The 19,218-nt window shown below is 42.3% G+C and overlaps 1 protein-coding gene across 2 annotated transcripts; it reads left to right on the forward strand.

Moving 5' to 3' along the window:
* Nucleotides 1–1,985: 1,985 nt before the first annotated feature.
* Nucleotides 1,986–10,933, forward strand: LOC120707001 (chaperone protein dnaJ 15-like). Of its 2 annotated transcripts, XM_039991758.1 has the most exons (12): nucleotides 1,986–2,274; nucleotides 2,365–2,510; nucleotides 5,478–5,601; nucleotides 6,433–6,515; nucleotides 6,596–6,707; nucleotides 6,793–6,897; nucleotides 7,008–7,058; nucleotides 8,489–8,578; nucleotides 8,654–8,762; nucleotides 8,839–8,987; nucleotides 9,081–9,134; nucleotides 10,431–10,933. In XM_039991758.1, exons 2-12 carry the CDS (start codon nucleotides 2,380–2,382, stop codon nucleotides 10,647–10,649), a joined length of 1,227 nt encoding a protein of 408 aa, XP_039847692.1. In that variant the 5' UTR covers nucleotides 1,986–2,274; nucleotides 2,365–2,379; the 3' UTR covers nucleotides 10,650–10,933. The 2 variants fall into 2 exon arrangements, with proteins under 2 accessions (XP_039847692.1, XP_039847693.1); XM_039991759.1 differs by lacking the exons at nucleotides 1,986–2,274; nucleotides 2,365–2,510 and adding an exon at nucleotides 4,368–4,510 and having other exon boundaries at nucleotides 5,385–5,601.
* Nucleotides 10,934–19,218: the final 8,285 nt, after the last annotated feature.

The following is a 19,218-nucleotide window of genomic DNA, read 5'->3' on the forward strand; positions in this document are numbered from 1 at the left end:
TCCGTCCGCTACGGAGACAGTCTGCATGGTTAGTGCACTCCCTCCCGCCTGGGTACGACATAGAGCGATACTGGAGGTCCCTGGCAGACCAGGGTCAGATCGGTGCCTGAAGTGAGCGAGTGAAAACATTAGTGTATCTTCCCTAGAGCCTAGCTTTAGATCAGAACCACACTACCCTAAGGTCTATCCATCTCTTATCTTCTTCAGGGTAATCTAGTTAGAAGACAGTTACACACCCGTTTCTCGTCGAAAATATGATACCCTGAATACTCCCGGGTGAAGTGCTACAACGGTATTTCCGTGCGCTTGCGAACTTCTTTGTAAGAGTTGAGAAACACCAACACCTAGGGAACTGACTTGAGCTCCATAGTCCGGACGAGAAAACCCGTATGGTAAGATCCCGATAAACAAGAAAGATACTAAGCCTAAGCTAGAGGAATTACTTCTGCACATAATCAAGATAACTTGGAAAGATAAATAAATGCGAAAGTAAAACTGACTCGAAAAGATAAGGAAGATAAATTATATTGATAATTATAAAAGGAAAAGATACAAGAGCTTACACCCGACTTCCGATGATGACTCCGGAATCCCGAGATAAGCTCGACTCGACTCTAACTCTCAACTACCTAACCTACTCTAGAAACTAAAAGTGAGAAGAGAGAACTCCTTTGGTGTGTGTCCCACAAGTTAGGATGGGAGGCCTATTTATACTTGCTAGAGGTCAGTATTTGGCCGAGGTGTCGGTTGTAAGCAAGAGAGTCGGTTGATGTAGCTTCCTCGCGAAGATGAGCTCAAGACGCCGCAAAGTGGGGCCGGCCGGCCTCCCCTATGCCGACCGGCCTGGGATTTTCTCCGTTTGGCGCCGACCTTCTCGTGGATGCTCCTGATCTTCTCTAGATGACGATGGATGATTGCGTTGGTTCAAAGCTGAAATTTGTAGGCCGGCTGGCCTGAATTTGGCATGTCTTGACCTCCCGTTTCACCAACATCTTGATCAAAGAGTGCATGAAGTCTATAGTGGTGCTCCGGGCCAAAAGATCTCGGTAAGTGTTGCAGATGGGTCCTTTAATCCATGTGCTAGGTCTTTCGGTCATATCTTTTGTATTTGCTTGTATATCAAGTGCATAGAGGTCTATTGGAGGGTCCCTAATGATCTCGTGGCAATGAATGATGTGTTTGGCAAAGGTGTCGGGCCGGGCGGCCTAGGTGAGGCTGGCCAGTCTGCAGCCTCTGCACAACAAGAGTTCGAAACTTGTAATTTGCATAACTTTTACGTCCGGATTCTGAATTGGGTGAACCAAATATGTAATTCGATCATCTCAAGGAGCTCTTCAACATGGCAATGTCAAATATGGCATTTGACAATATTTATGATGGTGTCATCTTATATCCATGTTTCACCATTCTTGTAAATGCTTCATTTAGTGTTGTTTCCTGCATATTCTGAGCATAATACTGCAAAACATCTCAAACCACCAAAATTTGTGGAATTTGTTAGAAATAGGTAAAATATGTATGAAGCATAGTGCAAGGCTCAATTTATTCCCGAGAAGTTGACGATCAAATAGAAAATAATGGCCGTCAACAGTACTCTTGTTTGTTAATATATATTATTGTTGCGGGGGCTTTGCCTCATGGTTCTTGCTCAAAAAATAATATTTTATTGCTTATAGTTATACTGATTATTTTTGAATAACTAAGATTCAAATGGAGCAACAATAGATAGATTATGTTTCTAGAAAAAATTTGATACTAGTTTCATATTTATCTAATTAAAAGTAAATTAATTTTGATTTTTCGATCTAATTATATTTTTGTTTTTTCAAAAAAAACCCATCTTCAAAGCACTTGAAGCGTTATATTTGTTCAGTTTTGACACTTGAATAACCTATATTATTATCCGGTTTTGCAGTTTTTTTTTGAAATACCCGATTGTGCAGTTGTGCCATAGTTCGAAAGCATGAATCCAACTTTTGTAGTAAAACAACCCGCATCGCTGGATCGGCGAAGAAAGAGCAAGTCGTCAAAGCTGCGTGCTCACCTCGCCTTCCCCTTCCTCGGAGCAGGAGGAGCACCGAATCCAAGGTCGAGGCGAAGGAAGGCCCAAACAAAATCAGAAAATCGTTTCGAAATTCCCCTTTGCAGCAAGTTGCGGCTCGTGCTCTTGCTCCCTCGAGGCGTCTTAACCCCGTTCTGCCCCTGTTCGCCGTCTCGCCCTCCTGGCCTCCTCGGGAGGCGGCGGCGAGATCTGCCCGCTCCCGCGCCTGTGAGGTGAGCCATTCCCAACTCCGATCTCATGTCGATTTGGGCAGAGGCCTTGCATTTCCGTTTGTGACGGCTTGGTGTTTCATCTATTCTTAGGGTTTTTGTCCCGCGATGGCGTCGTCTGCGAAGATGGAGGGGCCATCGGCCCCGGCGGTCCGCCGGGACCCCTACGAGGTGCTCAGCGTGCCCCGGGACTCCTCCGACCAGGAGATCAAGTCCGCCTACCGCAAGCTCGCACTCAAGTCGGTGCCCCCTTTTCTCCCATGCTCTTGTTCGTGTTGCAATGCTGTGTTAATTTATTCCGCATGAGAGAGGAAAAACAGGACGCTACTCCATTAGTTGTGCAGAATGCTTTATCTAGGTTTGTTTGCACCTTGCAGCAGGGGAGGTCACGTAGTTTGTGTATGCAAATACTACTATCGGATGCTATATATGTCAAATTTGCATATGCTTCACTTTATACTTGATTCTTGGTATCTGTAAATGGACGATTGAAGACTGAATGAGTGAATGAATTGCCCCCGATTTGGTAATTGTCAACAAAGCAAATCAATATGTTGGCTATAGTGTTGGAAATTTCTATTATCTCATTATTTCTAAATTTTTCCATCCAGCTGTTAGCAATGCTGTAATGAAGATACATCACTTCGGAAATAATAGTCATGTGAGGTGCACTTAAATGATGTAGTTCCTGTCTGCTTCTTAATGAGAAAGCAATGGAAAACATAACAATGGCAATCTTTCCAAGTCAATACAAAGAACTTTCTTCAGGCTTCAGATGTATATACTTCATGGCTTTTAATAATGTATTATTCACTCCACAGCCAGCCGAACAGAGTGATTGTGTTGAATAGATTCTATATGTTCCGAAGACCCCTCCAATAAATTTTGTTTGTTTCAGTTGAAAATGCTGTATCACTTTCATTAAACGATAATATTATACTTTCCTGTCTTCATAAATGATATTCCTGAAAAATCGCGTGCACTAGTTATGTTTTTCGTAAATCATCTTAGAACCTACAACATGAAAAGAATCGCAAGCAAAAAGTTATACTGCTAAGCATAGTGCCACAAAAAGTGCAGATATGAGGTATCTTGTTTCCATTCAATGCCCTAAACCTTAGTAACAGCTATTCTTTTGATATTCAAGCCATATTGACATTGTATGATACTGCCCTTGTAACTGATGTTTTTTTATTAAATTATGGATTTATATATTTATACTCATTTACATTACAGAAAATGACAATCATCCTACAAAGTACAAACTACATAGTGACTAGAAAGACGAGATTCAGTAAGTAATTCAGTGAGTGTTTTCTTTTATAAGAAGAGCGTCGGCTTGGAAGAAGAAAATGAAATACGAACAACTGCGCTGGTCGTAATAGATCGACTTGAATGCATCTTCTTGCTCCAGCATTCAAGTTCCATTTCAAGGAAGGACGACGTACCATGATACTTTTTGTTTTGTCGAGCCCTGCTTTGGTCTCTGGTTTGATGGTTGTACGTGCTAAATATCCGGTACATTCCGTTTTGTTTCCCATCCTAGTCTTTTGCGACACTTCTGGTTTACTTATTTTGTTAGGTCTCGACTTCTCCGCTATGATCTTCCCAGTAGTTCATATAGGAGCTATTGCTGTTTCATTCCTATTCGTGGTTATGATGTTCAATATTCAAATAGCGGAGATTCACGAAGAAGTATTGCACTGTTTACCAGTGAGTGGTATTATTGGACTAATCTTTTGGTGGGAAATGTTCTTCATTTTAGATAATGAAACCATTCCATTACTACCAACCCACAGAAATACGACCTCTCTGAGATATACGGTTTATGCCGGAAAGGTACGAAGTTGGACTAATTTGGAAACATTGGGCAATTTACTTTATACCTACTATTCCGTCTGGTTCTTGGTTTCTAGTCTGATTTTATTAGTAGCTATGATTGGGGCTATAGTACTGACTATGCATAGGACTACAAAGGTGAAAAGACAGGATGTATTCCGACGAAATGCCTTGGATTCTAGGAGGACTATAATGAGGAGGACGACTATTCAGAACAGTAGGTGCATTTCATAATTGCATAAAAGGAGAGTATGTTTGAAAGCTTTTCTTGCTGACTTGATTGCCTTTTCTTATAGTCAAGATAGTCAAAGTAGAGTGTGATTCGGCATAACCATTAGAAGTAGTGGTATTGTAGGCCGGGCTAGTAGAAGTGGTGAGGTACCAGGGGGAAGATGAAAACTTCTTCAAGAATTTTGGACGTGTCCGGGTCGATCAGAGGTTCGGCTTGCTTCTCCCCCCACCCTCGCCTATGAAATGGATAACCCTTGCAGCCATAGCAGCTGGATTTTAAGGGCTTCTGTCAACTCGTGGCTTTACATTGAGAACAAAGCTTTGCTGACCCTTGCTAGGCTCATATGACTCCACTCGTAGCGCATCATCAGATCCACTAGTCTCACTGTACCAGGAAGGTCGATTATTTGGGATGAAGCCCTTCCAGATATTGCTGTCGCAAGCGGAAGTCATCTGCCACAATGTCAGGAGCATACCTCATCAAGTTGTCGCATTTCATATTGTAGTCCTGAACAGTACCACTCCCTTGTTTTAGGCTAACGAATTGCTGTCCAAGCGCTTCCCGAGACATAACATCTAAATACTGATCATTGAATTCTCGCTCGAACCACACCCAAAGAATGGTTTGATTTGAACCATCATTATCTCCATTATGTCTAACTTCTATTTTCAGATGACCTTAGAAATTGGCTTAGCAATAAAACCACTGAACCAATCTTTAAGCGCATTTCTTTTTTTTTTTTGGAAAAATCCAAGCACATTTCTTTGAAGTCATGGTTGCTCTCACAAGTCACACCACGTGTATGCACTCTGTGACCCTTCACATAAGAAAGGAGGGTGGCTCCAGTGAAATACTTCCGCGATATTGGGAGTGTTCTTTCCATGGAAATAGTGTATGTTCTGCATTGCCTAGATTTTTAATGTTACTGCCGTTTTGTGTCAAAATGATTATTCCTTTAGTTATGAGGAATTTCCATGGTACCTTAAAATATCAGATACTGCCATCCCATTGCATCCAGCTTTTGGGAAATTATTTCTGCTGTTTCTGTAGTGTTTGCTATGCCTGCATTTTACAGTGTGGATGAATCCCTACCTTACTGTAGAATGATCATAATAATTCTTATCATTGTTGACAGGTACCATCCTGATAAGAATGCGAGCAATCCAGAAGCATCAGAACTCTTCAAAGAAGTTGCATATTCTTATAGCATCTTGTCAGATCCTGATAAAAGGAGGCAATATGATACTGCTGGTTTTGAGGTGCTGTTTTATCTTTGTTGAATCTACCATAACATACTACAATTATTTTGTATTCCCTCCAATGCTTCTGCATTTTTTCACATTTTCAGATCTGTCTGATCAAAATTGCTAGATGCTAAACCCTTTGTTTTTACTGTTGCTTTAACTTAAGTGCGTCAAAATGATTATGCTCTTAACAATGATATTTATGTTTGTTACATATACTCCAGCATCTTATGGTACTGGAATTCTTTAATCATCTTTTTTTACATATATTGAGTTTCAGCCATGTTTTTCTCAGTAGGAAAGTTCTTTTGTATAAATTATGACTATCCGGGTTTCATTGATTATTCCTTATGTAACAGAATTAGTTTTACTCAGCCAATGAGGCTATCTTTTAACATGACAAAATGTTAGCACAGGGTGATGTGGATGTTATCTAATTAGGTGTAATTAGGTTCATAACAAGAAATATTAGTTCCATATGGCAATTGAACTGTGGTCTCTAATAAATCCACCTTTTCCTTGATTATGACCACAACTACTATTTCTGGATAAATTATGCATTGGGTAATGATTGTACCATGCTGCTTGCAGACCGAGTTTTTCTTAAATTAGTGATTCAGGCCATAAGCAGTTTGTAATTAAGTTGAAATTATGGCATCTTGATGTAGCACTAGACATGATAATTGACATTGGTTCTTGTTATTTTGATGACATGAAAATTCAATATGTGATGACATGTAAATTTCATATGTGATTGCTATGTTTCATTTGTTTAGCAGTGGACTAAATCTTTCGTTGAAAGATCAAGTTATGTATGAGATACTTTTGTTACATTTCTTTTATCAGGCGTTAGAAAATGAAGGAATGGATATGGAGATTGATTTGTCCAATCTTGGAACTGTCAACACAATGTTTGCAGCACTTTTTAGGTAATTGTAGAATCAGGTATATTTATATCTAGAATTAAATATCCTTATTTTACTTTTGTAATAAATTTTACCACTTATAGCAAGCTTGGAGTTCCTATCAAGACCACAATATCTCCCACCGTGCTGGAAGAGGCTATGAATGGCACAGTTACAGTGAGACCACTCCCTGTTGGAACATCAGCTACTGGCAAGGTGAATACTATTATTCTTGTGATAATATTTATAATGTGATTGCTGTTTTATCTTATATATATAGTTACATCTTATTTATTTATAGGTTGATAAGCAATGTGCTCATTTTTTTGGTGTAACGATAATTGAAGAACAAGCTCATTCTGGAATAGTCGTCAGAGTCACTTCACCTGCACAAAGTAAATTTAAGGTATGATATTGATTTTTCTTTATAAAATTCCTTTGCTCTAGAACTAGAGCATTTCTATGTTGCTTTCTTTTGTGTCTCCTTCAATTTTCTTATCTATTTAATATATACAGCTTCTTTACTTTGAGCAAGAAGTTAATGGAGGTTATGGACTCGCTTTACAGGTAATTTGTAATTGTTCTACTGTATTTTTAATATGCTTTGATAGATTGGTACCAAGTATTTTCAATAGAATGGCATCTTCCATAGGTTATGTAGGTTTAATTCCCATAGATATATGACTTTCCTGAACGAATGTTATAGTTACCGAGGGATCTTTTAACTCTAGAGTTAGCTCTGGTGATCGAAATCTTGAGTATAGCTTTTTAGGGAACTGAAATTGCTATCATCATTATCATTACCTAAGTGCAATCGCTGTTTATATGCATACTTTCTTAAATCTAGGTGGTATAATGTTATGATTCCTGTTTTCCAATTGACATATGTAATACTTGATCCAGTTGACTTCGTAGTTATTAGGACCAGACCTAACCGGCTGGACTGACCGGTTGAATTGGGAACTGGAGCCCTCTTTGGTCCATTTGAGCTAAAAGACTGCCATGCAATCGAACCGGGGGATATTCCGGTCGAACCGCTGGTTTTCTCTAGAAACCGCCTGGTTTCTGGTATAAGAAACTGGATAAAAGCGTGCTGGGCGCCAGCTGACAAGCAGCCGAGGTGGGAGGTGGTGGGGGAATGAAGAATAAATGTTAAAAATATGGCATGGGGAAGGTTTGAACACCCGAGGTCCTACTCTGGAACTTAGATCCCTACACCAGAGCACATTGCGAGTTGTGTTACATATGAAATATATTTAGACCGTTTTGAACCAGCGGTTTAACCGGTTGGACCGATGAACCATCAAACTTTGCACTCGAGCGGTTCAATCACCGATCTTGTCCAAATAACTATGGTTGACATAGGGAATTTAGCTTAAGAATAAAAATCAACATTTCCTTACTTGAAAGGCAACTGATTTACTGTATAATGGACAATTATTTCACTTAGCTTATGTCTTCATTCATGGACGGGCGGGGTCATATGGATTACTTGTTTGTTTCGCCTTTATTTTAAGGTTTCAAGATCTTTTTCGTTTCATTCCATTTCTATTTCTTATGTGCTAGGTGTAGTGGGAAGTGTGATAAAAGAAATTACTTGCTTAGTGAGGTAGGTAAAGGATGGTTTTGGCCTTCTGGGACATCTTTTCATTGTATATTGTAGTCCCTCCGGTTTTTTAAAATATGATGATAGAACAACTTAAGAACTTCGTAAGTTGTGCTAACATCGTATCTTTAAAACCAGAGGGAGTACATTGTTTCTACTGGAAGTGATCATAAGGAAATGTGTTGTCAAGTGGTGATCCTAATTTTGCGTTGGTATACCTTAAGATCACGGTATGGTTATGTAGTACGAATGGATAATGAATAACTGATATTTTCTCAATTAATCTCCTTTCTATTTTCTGTGTATGCTCATGGTACATTACAGATAAGAATAAGACATGCATTCAGAGTTCTATTTTATTATTATCTTCAGTTTTCCCTTTGACCTTCAGGAAGATAGTCAGAAGACTGGCAAGGTGACATCTGCAGGCATGTACTTCTTGCATTTCCAGGTGTACCGTATGGACTCAACAGTGAATGCGGTAAGTAACTCTATGGTCTGTTGTTAGTTCTGTGTATTGTAACTGATTTTGAGAAGTTGTTTCTTACAACTGCAGTTGGCAATGGCCAAAGATCCTGAGGCCGCCTTCTTTAAAAGATTGGAAGGTCTCCAACCCTGCGAAGTGTCGGCTCTCAAACCTGGAACTCATATATTTGCTGTATATGGTCTGCATTCTTGCCATCTCCCTTTGTATTGTGATGCCATTCCTTTGCACTGAGCCATCCTAAATGATTTGTGCAGGTGATAATTTTTTCAAGCCAGCAAGCTATATGATTGAAGCAATGTGTGCAAAAAGTTATGAAGAGACAACAGAGAGACTGAAGGAAATAGAATCCAAAATTCTAGCAAAAAGAAATGATCTGCGTCAATTTGAAACTGAGTACAGAAAAGTCAGTACCTATGTTTTCCTTTTGTTATTAATCATTCTTTTTGGTCTGTTTATCCATTTGAATAATGATCTAATTGAATAATATGGCTTCCAGGCTTTGGCACGATTTCAAGAAGTCACCAACAGATATACACAAGAGAGAGAAGCGGTATGCATATAGCTCCCTCACCCCCTTCTCTCATGTACAACTAGACGACATTGTGATGAGTAGATGACAACTAGACAAGAAAGAGGCAGCTTACTGCTGTCCTAAAAACATTTGGTCCAACATAGGTAATATAGCGAGTGGCTATGCATGGGTGTAGCTTAGGGGTCCGAGTGATAAGCTATAGGGGTAAATCACACTAAAACATAGGTAAGCCAAGAGTACAGATAGGTACGATTAATGTAGATGCTTCTAAGGTTCGAACTTTCCTTGATGTGTTTAGCCACCTCCTTAAGGCAGAACAACTTATTGTGCATAGAAACTCAGAAATAATATCCCCTTTTCCGCGCTGCGACTGTTTTATGGATAGTATTCTACACTTTCTTGTAACTGGTTGAAACTTGTGTAAAGATGATTCTTGTAGGTATTATGCTATTTAACTCTGATAAAAATTGTGAAACTTATTGTTCTGTATGAGATCAATAGTGTAGAATAGTCTGTGTGTATTGTGTAATCTATTTGTAATTACGTTTTAAACAATGTATAGGGATAGTTACAGCTACATTTCTGTTAGACAACGTGTCTGATTGAAATGACTTTACTGGATGCTGTAACATGTTGACTAATAAATTCATTGTAAAGGCATGTGTCATTGCAAATATTATTCTTATTGTAGCTAACTCTTTCGAACGAACATCATTATATAAAGAAGTCTAGCCTGTATGTTTTCGACAATCATGTGTTTTCCTTTCCTTTTGGGTATTCTTTTCATGTGTGCTGTTTTTGTGATTTGGATGTGTGCAAGAAAACTGTGATTGCATTATGTGCACTTTGTCATTCTCATTGTTGCTGGGCCTGGCCTCATGCTGTGTTCAAATCCGGCCACTTATTCACAAGAGTTAAAATGAGGCTCGCATGGTCAATGATGCATGCTTGTAGATGACTGAATAGGATCACATGAATTTCTAAATACTAATTATTGAGTTTAATTATTCACAAGAGTTAAAATGAGGCTCGCATGGTCAATGATGCATGCTTGCAGATGACTGAATAGGATCACATGAATTTCTAAATACTAATTATTGAGAGTTAATTTGTTAAATCTTATTAGATGTGTGCCTTGAACTCGTATATATGTAATACCCTGAATAGGATACGCCTTGAACAAGAAGGCTGTCTGACTGTCATTTATGTGAGCATTTGCTATACACTTGTCTAAAGACTGGCAAATTATGCTCTGTCTGGTCTTTAATCTGAAGAATTGTTTGAAAATGTGCTAAATAGTTGCACTATCTGCAGGTTGATGATATGCTGAGAGAGAGGGATAATATCCACTGCTCATTCACAACTGAACGAACTTTGGTAAACCCTGTTGGCCCTGGTAGTAGCAGCAGTAGGTATACCACAGAGCATAGCATCCCTGAGAGCCCTGAGAATGGTAGCGTAGATGGCAGAGACAAATCTGGCAAAAAGAAGTGGTTTAATCTAAACCTTAATAGATCTGACAAGAAAGCCTGAAGAGTCTTGCTGGAAATTGCATGTGTTTCACTTCGTTGTGCATTTCAGAACCTTATTGTATTCATGCCTTATGAGCTGTTTGGTTGCCAATTCTTTGGGAGTTTTGTAGCATACTATAGGAGTTTTGGTACAGCATTTTAATGACATGTATTATCGTCTTTAAATTCCTCCATTATCCCATTCTCACGGTTCATCTGCAAAGTTGTATTGGTGATGGATGTCCGAATCTGTGTATACATACACTAATACACAAGCCAAGTTAGTGGTAGCTATCTCTTCCAGCATTTATCTTTTTCAAATCCTACAACTTTTATAACTGCATCAGCAATCAACTAAGGCCTTGCTTGTTTGAGTTTCTGGGAAGTTTTTTAGCATGAAAAGCTAGAAGCTCAAACAAACAGTGAATTTGTTGCGCAGCTTTTAGAAAGTCAAAAGCCCTGCAAAGCTGAGTTTACATGTAAATTTGAAAAACTCATTTTTCTTAGCTTTTTGTAGTCTTTTTAGTCCAAAAGATAAAAGCATTGTCTAAAAATTATTATTAGCTTTTCAGAAGGAAAAGGCTAGCAGCAGTTTTTTTAGAAAACTTCAAAAGCTGCAGCTCAGACAAACGGATTAATGTTATCTGGAAAAAAGAACTGTCGTAGGACAAGCTGCTACTTCTTTTGTTGTGGTGTTTCTCATTTCAATGAGTGTTTTAGGAAGCCACCGAGATCACGAACACGATGGTGCAAGCAGCAAGCAACACGGGGTTTAGACAGGTTCGAGCCGCAAGATGTATAATACTCAATGTCATGTTGGGTGGTTTGTGAGACTTTTAGCTGTATATCCTTATGTTAAGCGCTCTTGACCTTTATATCTCTATTTTTTACCTGTTTGTTCTGTCGTCAACTTATCTTTACCCCTATATCCTTTTGGACGGAATGACCACTAACAGTGCCTAACGGGGAAAAGACGATTTTGCCCTGATGTGTAAGAGGTGTTGCCCTGAAATTTTTTTAACCTGTATGCCCTTGGCTGAGCAGTGGCCCTGCCCCGGCCGCACGATCCGCGACGAGCCCTTGGCCGCGCGGTGCCCCTCAGGCTGCCGCGCTAGAGGGTGCCGCGAAGGGGCGGCCGCCGGAGGGGGGCGGTGGTGTCGTAGCCGGCGCCGACGCTGCCGGCGACGGACACGTGGCCAAGCGCGCTCCCCGCGACGCACCACCTGCGCGGCGCGAAGGGGCGGCAGATGGCGCGCAGGAGCCGCGACGGGAGCGACGCGAGGCAGAGTTGCACCAGGTGGTCCGGCAGGCCCGGGAGCCGGGGTTGCTGCTGGTGGGGGTGCTGGTGGCGCTCCGGCTATTTCCACCGCTGCGCTTGCGCTTGGGACCGGGAGCATTGGGCCACCGCGCTATGGCCCCTAGTTGGAGAGGGCCACGAAGGGGTGGCGACAGGAGGGGGCGGCGTTAGCCGGTGGCGGCCTCCGGGCGGTGGCCGAGGCGGGGCCGACCGGAGGGGGCCGGTTGGAGGCATGTCCGGCCGGAGTCGGGGCGGGCCGGAGGGGGCCGGCCGACGGCGGGTCCGACTGGAGTAGGGGCGTCCGAAGGGGGCGTCGGCCGGCAGCAGGGGCGTGCCGGAGAGGGCGCTCGCTGGAGGCCGCGACCGGCGGCGGAAGGGGCGTCGCCGCGGGAGAGACCTCCCGAGCCGATCAGGGGGAAGGGGGGCTGCTTTTTTTTGAGAATATGAGTAAAGGGGTACCTAGGGGCAATAGGGTCATTTCTAGTGTTGAGTCCCACCTGCCAGAGTTTTACTCCTGTTATCTTCTAATGGCACATGGACGGAAGGGTATAGGGGTAAAGATAAGTTGGCGGCAGAACATACAGGTGCAACTGAAAAAATAGGGGTATGGAGGTCAAGAGCACTTAACATAAGGATATACAGGTAAAAGTCTCGTGGTTTGTATTGCTTGAGGGTTGTAGATGAAGGTCTATGCTTTGGAGGGGTCTCTACCTGCCCTTATATAGGCCGGGGGAGCAGGGTTATATGAAATCCTAGATCGGTACTAGTCTAAGAGTATATTCAGAGTATTACTCAGGTGGTTTTCTTCTATACCAACCGGTTCTAAGTCTACACGACTAGTTACATTGCGTATGGGTATAGGACATGCCCTATCCCATATTCGGTACAGATCCGCGACACGTCAGATACCCCATGGCTTCGGGTCTGACAAGCCCCCGAGCTCTTCGTAGTCGAGTTGTAGGCCTTCGAGTACTTCTTAAGCCATCATCGAGTAGTTTCCAAGCTCCGAATAGAACATGCTGTAGCTGCAAGGAACATGGTCCCATTAGGCAATTGTTTGTGATTTTGATGATTGTGTGACAACAGGATCGATGGAACTACCAAGTTTGTGAGATCACATTTGTAAGATTTTTAGGTTCCATGAATGTAATTTGACGTGTCCAATTCACCATCGAGATACCCAAACCATAGGAAAAAACCAAATGACTGTTGCGACGCATTGGATAAGTTTCACCAAAATTAGTAGCACCGGTTAAACTGATGTCTAGTCATCGGATAAACCAACGGCAATGCGTCGGTGCATTGGACCGTGTAGGTAAAAGGCAAGTGAAGAAAACCCATTGCAACCGGTTAAACTGACGCTAGGAATAAGAGGCGTCGGTACATTCACCAGGTTATTACTCATAGAGCATGCCAAGGGGCCATGAGCGAAGCCTCCAGCACAGGTTAAATCGATGGTACATCAGTGCAATGCGTCGGTGCAATGACATCAGCACTGTTGGAAGGTCGAGGCAGATCTTTTCAAGACCGGTTAAACCGATGGGGCATCGGTGCAATACATCAGTTTAACCAATGGGTGCTGAGTCAGCATGGCAGCATGTCAGAAAGCCCAACGGATAGTTTCAGACTGTGGGTGACCGGTTGAACCGATACCCTCCATTCTAAGGCGTCGGTTCAACCAATGCTTTGCTGAATTTTGCTAGCCGTCGGGACAGCGGCTCTATAGACTTGGTGGCCTATATATATGCCTCACCCCAGCCATTTGAAGTTTGCTGGAGTCTAGAGAACCCACACACACATTGAAGAATCGTTTCCAAGCCATCCAAGTGTGTAAGGATCACCGGGGTGTCCGACCCTAGAGGGGGAGGGGGTGGGTCGCTAATCGCTTTTTAACCTAGGGCTCAAACTACTTGCATAAGATAAACCAACACGTCCTATACATGCTAGTAATGACTAAGGTTTATCTTTGCTACTCTCTACTTACCCCAAAATACTTGCAACCTATAACCAATCCTAAACAAACTAACTAGGAAAGTAAAGGCACGCAAGATAAAGTAAATGCGGAAACATAATATGGTAAGTAAAGAGTTAAGTGCAAGAGTGATGCAAACTCCCGAGTAGACACGGTCATGTAATGTGGTTCGGCACAAACGCCTACGTCCACGGGACACCGAGGCTCTTTCGATCACCGTCTTGCACTACGCCACCAAAGCGATGCCGGCAAGCAAAGGCAAGTGCCCACAAGACACCGAGTCTCGTGCACCGCCACCGTCTCTCTCGGTCACCCAGCCGAAATCCACTACGGAGCTTCTCCACCAAGGAGGGGGTCTCCTCTTCCCCCGCATAAAGTGTCGTTGCCACTTCACACCAAGTCGGAGGGTCACACGACGGATCACAAGGATTGCTTGCCGCAGCAAGACTTCTCTCAAGGGAGCTCTCGCAAGAACTAGTCCCTATTACAAGCACTAAGCACTCTCACAAGTGTGCTTAAGCCTATATGATGTACAATGAAGCTCTAAGGTGGTTGGAGATGATTTTTAGCTCTTGTATACTTCCTTGGTCTCCAGCACTCACAAATGAGCCGTGAGGTGGCATATATATAGCCCACACACCCCAAACTAGCCGTTGGAAAAAGGCTGACAAAAATGCTATCACCGGTTAAACCGATGCTCCCGTTTTTGTCATCACCGGTTTAAACCGGTGAGTGCATTTTCCAACTAGCCGTTATACTTCAACGGCTACCTCAATCGACCGACGTAATCAACCGATGTAGCGTCGGTTTAACCGGTGAGTGTAGTTGCTTGAAAAACTAACTCTCTGGACAACTGCACCAACGTTCACAAATATCTAGCGTCGGTTCATCCGGTGTATAGATTTTGCCTCAGCTGCTGAGTTCATTGCACCGACGTATTCAACTTTCCTAGCGTCGGTTCAACCGGTGTTACCAAAACTCCCAGACGTGCTCCAAGTCAATGCACCGACGTATGTAATTTTCTTATCGTCGGTTCAACCGGTGATACTTAAATATCTATGTCTTGATTGTTTTGACTTGGTTTCTTCACGGTCTCTTCAATCTTCGAATCCTTTGGACCGAAGAGGTTTCGGGCCTAGCTACGCCTATCTTCTCTTTGTCATCACTTGAACCTAAAAGCCTGAGAATGGTCATCTTAACAATCATATTAGTCCAAGTGTTGTGTGTGTCATCAATCGCGAAAACATTATATTGAAATATGGCATGAGAGGCCATTTTCGCTACAAAGTGCAAATTGATCAAATCCTTAGGCTTAACACAAGCTTTGTGAGTGTTTGTGCTAGGATTAACTCTTGAGAGACTGTGAGAGCAAGGTGTTGCACCTTGTGAGCTGGTTCTAGAGTGAACCAACGTGTATCTCGGTGCACCAGCCATCTTTGGAGTCTTGGTGGTTCACCGGCACATCTTCGACCCTCCGGCTTGGTGTGAAGCTGCGTCGACAACTTTGTGCAGGGGACGTGAAGACCCCCATCCTTCATGGAGAAGCTCCTTAGTGGAAAACGGAATCAAGGTGACCAAGAACTTGGTAAGCTTTGGTGGCATTGCCTTGGTGGCAAGTTAAGGTGTCCCAAGAAGAGACTTCGTGGCCGAGAAGCGATTCTCTTGATTGAGTGCTTCAACAACGTGTACTAAGGGTGTCATTTGCCTACCGATACCACATAATACATCTTTGTGTCAAGAGTTTGCTTGTCTTCATCCCTTCTTTATGTTTCTATATTTCTTATTGCAACTTGTGTGCCTTTACATTCTTAGAGTAATATCTTGGTAGGATTGGCTATAACTTGCAAAACTCTTTTGGGATGAAGATTTCGCACTAGAAGAACCCTAGTTGCACTAGAAATTTGGGCTCTTGCAACACTAAAAATTGTGGCAATAGGGGCCAAATCGTGGCAATTTATCAAAATTGCCAAGACATGATTGTCGTTGGCTGCTGTGGCAAATAGTTGCGTGATTAAAATTTTGAGCCACATTTTTTTATTTTGTTGCAATAAATATGGTTTTTACCACGCAATGATGCATTGTATTTGATACATTTTGCAATGATAAAAGTCGAGGTAATAGTAGATTTTGCCACGGATTTATGCATTGCATTTGTAGATTTTGCAATGACCGAAGTCGAGGCAATATGATTTATTGCCACCTATTGATGTGTTGTATTAGATATTTCTACTACCACGACCTTCGTTGTTGTTTTACAACATTAGATTTAGTTGCAATAGCCTCTGTTGCTACGATAAGATGTTGTGGCAATATTTTTTTTCCACGTATATATTTGGTGGCAAAAGTATATATTGCCATGCAAAGATTTTGTGGCAATTGCAAATTTTGCCACCAAAATTAGTTCGTTGTAATTGGTTATATTGCATTATAATTAATTTGTTTCAATTGGGTATATTTCCACGCATAAGCACTAACCTCTTTTGCCTTGCAAATATATCATTGCAAATGTCTATTATTGCCATGCTAATATTCCATGGAAATAAGCTCTACGGTCACTCAAATATTTTGTTACAATATATGAATGTTATTGATGAGGACATCACTCCCATGGATACAAGCAACACTCAAGTTGATGTACAAGGTCCAATTACTCGCCCACGCGCTCGACTATTGAATTTACAGGTGAGCTCGTTCCTAAGTAATTATTATTGTGACATTAAGAATAATTTGCTACCTAATGATTTAATTGTACTTAGGAACAAAGGAGAGGACCAGCAAGGGCGTGGAGAAGGCCTTAGAGGTGTGGAGGACCAGCGAGGACGCCCGGAACAAGATGGAGGCCCAAACCGATTCGACTTCGTTTCAGTTTCGGAGTCCAGTAACAGCCCGTACTAAAATGGACGCCCAAGTCGCATACGGAGTCGGATTTGGATGTTCTTTATATGGTTGGAAAGATAATTTAAGACTATTCCAATGGAACCAGTTTCAGGCCCTAATTCATCCGGAGTCGACAGGAATCGTCCGAGGAAGTTGACGTCAAGTTTCTGTCCCGGCGCTGCGACGCCGTCTTTCGGTCTTTGGGCATTGTATCATGTTGGAGCCCATTAGGGGCGCGTCCAGGGGGTCATGCGCGACCCTAGAGACTTTATTAGCAGCTGCAACATCCTTGTTATGGTTTGGGTTTTGCTTAGATTATTCTATCATGAACAGTTTCGCCGCCGTGTCGGTTTGTGAGACCCCAACTCGAGTGCTTAATCATTCATCCGTAATTTTCTAGATTGTGTTCTTTCTTGTTCTTGCTTGCGTCTTCGATTCGCAGGCAAGGATTAGCCTTCGTGGCGAGGTTAATCGTGCAGCGCATGGTTGATAACCAGAGGAGAAGTGGTGCTGCGATTGCGGTGTTCTAGTCGTGTTGATTGGAAGCCGGATCGTTTGTGTGACATCTCCACCAAATTGATAGTTACCCCACCTGACGGAAGATCGGGACCCCCTATTCCCATCAAGTGGTAATCAGAGACTCAGGTATTACCATCAGGCTTACCCTAGTTTGAGTGTTTACTTTGTTTCGTCCCATAGTCAACGAAAAAGCCAAAAAAATTAGGGTTTAGTTTCCCCATCCCACAGTCGCGTTTAGCCTTTGCATAATTCTTTTTCAGAGTTCGTAGTGTTGAGTTTTGTGTCCTAGTTCCTAGTCTTGTTGCTGGTTAGTTTGTGTTTTGGTTTAGTAGTGTGTTTCCATCCTCCGCTACCACCAGATCCACCATCGCCTTCCAACCGATTATGTTTTGCCTCCGCCAAAACCCTAATCGGACTTTCCCACTTCAATCGGCCATAACTTTCGCATACGAACTCGGAATCAGGCAAACTTTAACACTTCGGACAAGAGAAAAAAATTTCACATCCATCCGTTCCCCGCTTCGTCGGGTTTGGCAAATTCAGAATTTTTAAATTCGGCTCAGAAAAGAGTCTGTCAGAGCTCTGAAGATTTTGCACGTTTTTTAAAGTTTGTTGCAGAATTTCCATATGCCACACCTTATATCCATTTGATCTAAATTTTTGTGGTGTGCCTATTCTTGTGAGGCAGAAAGAGAAAAAATATAAGAAAAATAAAAGCAAAAAAGAGAAAAAAGTTGATTTCTACTAGTGCCTCCAACTCACGACGCGCTCCGTTGAGCCCTATTTTGCTGTTGTTGCTGCAACTGTCCAAGTGTGCTTTGCCTCTGATTTCAGTGCTATTTATCATCTCCATACTTGATCCTTCATTGTTAGCACTACTTTTCTAGGACACGTATAGGCCAGCAACTAGGACCAGTACTTGGGACCTTTATTCAGCATTGCTATCGGTTATTGAATTGTGTTCCACTAACATACATATTGTGCCCTCCTAGCTCCACATGTTACCTTCTGATCAATACAGCTTTGACCTTGCAATCGCGGTTTCACTACCTCTTGGTAAGTATCATGAACCAGCCTCCGATTGTACCTTCCTTTGCTTTGTATTTTCGTAAGATACTTGTAAGAGCTTGGAAAGACATAGTGTGTATCTTTGTTCCACCAGAGAGCGCGTAGTGAGATTATTAGGGATAACCTTCACCGTTTGTTCCTGTTTTGGTGTTTGCAATGGCAGGAGACGGTGAAGATGAAGCAAGGATCCCTACAGATTTTAATGAATGTGTCAGCCGGGAAGAGCTTGAGGTGGCCAACAAGCTGATGCTAGAAAAGATGGACGAAACGGTCCATAAGTCGGTCCATGATGCGATCATTGCCATGGAGATTGGCAAGACTTATGAGAGGTTGGATCGACGGTTGTCCGACATCGTCGACAGACTTGCTGCATTGGAGACACGTCCACAACAGCAGGCACCACCGCCGCCGCCTCCACGTTTTCCAGATGATGCGGTGTTTGATGAACATGGCAATTATGATGAAGCAGCCACCAGTGACTTACGCCTACGATGCCGCCTTTGCTAGAACACGGAAGGTATGGGTTTTGGTGCTCCACACCGTCACCAAGGTAATAACAATCGTGTTCCTGATGACCCTTATGCTAAGATTAAGTTTACCATACCATCTTTTTCGGGTCATTATGATGCTGAGGGATATCTTGATTGGGAGATGACAATAGAACAAAAATTTGCTTCACACCTTGTACCTGAACGTCATCAAGTTAGACAAGCCACTAGTGAGTTTAAAGATTTTGCTATCATTTGGTGGACTGGTCTCGTTGCCGATGGTAGAGCACCTATGACTTGGCATGATCTTAAGGTAGCTATGCGTGATAGATTTGTTCCTCTATCTTATCATAGACAATTGCGTAAGAAA

This window comes from Panicum virgatum, chromosome 5K (assembly GCF_016808335.1).
Source record: "Panicum virgatum strain AP13 chromosome 5K, P.virgatum_v5, whole genome shotgun sequence".
NCBI lineage: Eukaryota > Viridiplantae > Streptophyta > Magnoliopsida > Poales > Poaceae > Panicum > Panicum virgatum.

What these genes read in the sequence shown, in the direction of transcription:
- LOC120707001 (XM_039991758.1), top strand. Translation starts at nt 2,380, where the DNA reads ATGGCGTCGTCTGCGAAGATGGAGGGGCCATCGGCCCCGGCGGTCCGC. An exon ending in GAACATCAGCTACTGGCAAG is followed by an intron (nt 6,708 to 6,792) that starts GTGAATACTATT and finishes ATTTATTTATAG; the next exon opens with GTTGATAAGCAATGTGCTCA. An exon ending in TTGAAACTGAGTACAGAAAA is followed by an intron (nt 8,988 to 9,080) that starts GTCAGTACCTAT and finishes TATGGCTTCCAG; the next exon opens with GCTTTGGCACGATTTCAAGA.